The 3787-nt window shown below is 33.4% G+C and overlaps 1 protein-coding gene across 1 annotated transcript in view; it reads right to left on the bottom strand.

Annotated features, from left to right (window-relative positions):
• Nucleotides 1-1792, bottom strand: part of LOC146609326 (uncharacterized) — a 7118-nt gene extending 5326 nt beyond the window's left edge. The window contains exons 1-5 of the mRNA XM_085346995.1: nucleotides 1733-1792; nucleotides 1423-1533; nucleotides 714-791; nucleotides 372-437; nucleotides 134-193 (exon numbers count right to left, since the gene is read on the bottom strand). Coding sequence (XP_085203121.1) covers nucleotides 134-193; nucleotides 372-437; nucleotides 714-791; nucleotides 1423-1533; nucleotides 1733-1763 — 346 coding nt within the window. The 5' untranslated portion in view covers nucleotides 1764-1792. The remainder of the gene's footprint in view (nucleotides 1-133; nucleotides 194-371; nucleotides 438-713; nucleotides 792-1422; nucleotides 1534-1732) is intronic.
• Nucleotides 1793-3787: the final 1995 nt, after the last annotated feature.

Genomic DNA, 3787 nt, shown 5'->3' with positions numbered 1-3787 from the left:
TGTGTGTGTGTGTGTGTGTGTGTGTGTGTGTGTGTGTGTGTGTGTGTGTGTGTCCGTGCGCACTTTTTTTGGTGTGATTTGGCGGCAACAGGATTGGAGAATAAAAACAGATAAAAGACCACTTAAAACTTACGCATGTTTATTTCAGTAGGTTGTAGGGTTGTAGTTGGTAATGTGTTGCACGGTTCTGTTACTGGTATGAAAAAGAGATTAAAGAAAAATTGACGTTCATAACTTTTTCATCTTCTTTTTGATTTGAGGGACGCATGATGCTCCCTGGGTGCTGCAGCTACATATTTGTTTATTTGCAGATATTTCTGCAGATACATAAAGCATAAATTAATGTGTCAAGTTTAAAATTCATAACTTACTAATTTTTACTTCAGGCTCCGGACACGTGGGCTGCACTGTACTACATGGTTTGATTTCAGGTGTCTCTAAAACACAAACCCCACAAAACAAAACAAGTTGAAAACCAAACAAATTAAAAACAATAAAATTAAAAATAAATTAACAGTTATTCATCAGGATCAATCATAAGTATGGAACTATTTAAAGTCTTAAAATGCTGGGGAAAAAAACTCAATAAGCAAAGTTTAATAATAATAACAACAACAACAATAATAATAATATCTGTGTGTTCTGTGATTAAATTCCAGAGGTCACAAAGAAACAAAGGTTTAGTACAATAAGCAGGAGTCTCATATTCTTACCTGCGACAACAGTTTTTACAGTTACCTGCTTTAGCTCAAGGTTTCTGAGCATTTCCGTGGTTTTCAAAAGCTCAAACACTTATGAAAAAATAAAAATAAGATAAGAAAAAAATAAAAATCATACAGTAATATTTTTTAAAACATTTTTCAGATTTGTTACTCTTTGTAAAGTATAAAGACCTTAAACATATAAATTATGCCAAAAACAATGTGTTAAGAAACATCTGTTCACCAAAGAGTAAAACACATTTATGTTTATGGTTGTGTCCAGCATCCAATTAATGAAACATGTCATAACTCAAGTTATCATGCTGTAAGTTTATGACAGTTTTATTAACCTTGATAAATCAATAACAGACTGTAATAAACTGACTATGTGTTGCATAAGACAGCGCTAGAAGCAAGGACTTGATGCTCATTGCCATAGCAAAGAGGTGATAATACAGTAAAATAAAAAATACAGTATATCCTAAAATAAAATGTATTTTCTTAAATCTTAAATTTATTAATGAAAATGCTGGACAAATTTGTCTTGAAAGCTATTAGAAGTTTTAAATAAAAGTATTTCATTTGATGCAGATGAATTAAAAAGTCATACGTTACATTTTTTTATGCATAATTTTATAGTAAACATTCTGATTGTCATTTATTTTACGATAAATCAGAAAGTTATTTATGTAAACCTACACAAATAAAACTACAAACTCACAGAGATAAGTTACCACGAGAGCCGATACCAGGAGAACACAGACAACCAGCACGGCCACTCTGAGCTTTAACGCATTGTTTGATTTTTCACGTTGACAGTGAAGAGCTTCACCTGATTTAGAGGAGACAGAAAGTGAACACACAAGTACATAAACATTTAATAAATAGTTCTAACTCTAATGTATCTGAGCGAAGATGTAACGATATGTCACTGCTATGACATATCTTTACATTCTATGAGAACAGCATTGTTCATAAAAAGTGTAGATTTTCTCTTCCCTGTTGATTTTCCACCACATTAATGTTCTTACCTTCTATGTATTTCTGTGGACAGCTCGTCATGCTGAGGCTTCAAGCTCCCGACTTCAGAGTTAGTCCACCTGTGTCTGAATCACAATAACAAAACAGCAAACTGGTGCTAATTATTTTAACCAATTCCTTCAATATTTACTGAAAATTAAGCATCAAGCTTCACCTCTGCGACCCTCACCTCAGGCTTTTCAAAGAGAAGTGAAACGCAACACCTTTCACAGCTCTCTGTTAAAAAAGCAACAACTTCCTGATGAAAGGATGGGGAGGAGAGCCTATCTACAGCGCAGCTCATCTATTATTAGATTCAAAGAGATACTAGAGCAGAAAAAAATATTAGTGCCAGAGAAGCTTCTCAAACAGCAGTTAAAAAAACCTGCTCAACAGTAATGAGCTGTACGAAAACTCATTTCAAACATGACAAATATGATCATTAACACATCAATAGTTGTGATTATTTACCTTAAACATTAAAATGTAATAAAGTGTTTCATCTGATCAATCTAGTTACATTGTATCAGTGTTATTCGTGCATCTTTATGGGAAATGTTTCTATAAAGACAGAAAAAAAACAAAGCAAAGCTGTTGGTCAGTCTTGACTAACTCTGTAAAATCACTGTTGGTTCTCATCAACTTTGTTACCTGTGATCTCATCATTAACCCCTGATGGTTTCATTTAATTTCACTTGAAAATATATAAAGTGGAACAGGAGAGTAGTTACTGTATGTTTAACAATAAGAGTACATTTTATGGCTGTTTTTGAAAACATGTTTCTGTCTTGCTTGCTAAACATTTAATTTATTTCTAACACAGTGCAGCTTTGTGCAGCTACAAGAATGTCAAATGTTTTTGTCAATTACAGTTTCTCTCACTGTTTTCTCACAGCAGTGTCTCACAACGCCGAATGCGAGAAGCAGAGCCACAGGAAACAAGACATTTTGTAATAAGTGACCACACATTAAAATATAGAATAGAATAGAATAGAATAGAATAGAATAGAATAGAATAGCCTTTATTGTCATTGTACAGAGTACAACGGAATTGGAGTGCCACTACCTTGGTGCAAGTTTCAATAATAAATATAAATGTAAAATATAAAAAGTACAAAAAAAACAATCGTAAGTACTCAAACAATAGTATGTACAATATATACAGGATAGCAGCATTAATATAATGACAGTATGAATAGCAGCATAATATAATGACAGTGACAGTATGGAATAGGTTCAATTGTTTTTGTGCTTATTTACTACGGTGATAGCTCTGGGAAAGAAGCTATCCCTGAATCTGTTTGTCCTGGTTTTATGTGACCTGTACCGTCGGCCTGACGGTAATGTATCGGTAAAATATCACCTAATAGTGATGACAGTTGGTTCCTTCTTTTCTTCCAACTTTTTTCTTTCTTGTGTTATCATACATACTGATGTGTCTCAAGTTTTGTGCACAAATGTTGTTTTATTCCTGCGTTGATTTAGCACCACACTGATATATCAGACCTTATATGTAGCTCTGTGGATGGTTCATCATCTTTTTGTGGTATTTATAGCTCTTTCATAAAACTTCATAAAATGTGGCACACACACACACACACACACACACACACACACACACACACACACACACACACACACACACACACACACACACACATCCAATACAGCCTCGCTTACTCTCTCTTATGTGCAGTATTACTGTGTGCAATTGATCTGTGTATATTTTTACAATACAGATGTCCATATTTATATTCCTAGATTTTGTACTGTACGTTCTTTAGAGTGTACATTTGAACATTTTATTTTTACACTGTCTGTGATATCATATTTTTATGCTATTTTTTTGTTCTGACTTTGTACTGTCCACTTTCTGCTGTGACCAAGCAAATTTCCCTTATCTTATCATATCTTATCTTTGTGAAAGACAGATGAACATCGAGACTCACTTTAAATGTCTCTTTAGGATTTTCAGAAAAACATTTGTAAATTATTTTTTTCACTGTTTTCTAGTGAAACAATTTCCCATTAAATTTTATAAGGTGAGGATTAGATGTTATCTGCAC

This window comes from Diplotaxodon limnothrissa, linkage group LG22, assembly GCF_057381915.1.
Source record: "Diplotaxodon limnothrissa isolate DT_005_m linkage group LG22, D_limnothrissa_male_GT1.1, whole genome shotgun sequence".
Lineage (NCBI taxonomy): Eukaryota > Metazoa > Chordata > Actinopteri > Cichliformes > Cichlidae > Diplotaxodon > Diplotaxodon limnothrissa.
Note: the sequence above shows the minus strand (reverse complement) of the source record. Positions and strands in the feature narration are given on the sequence as shown.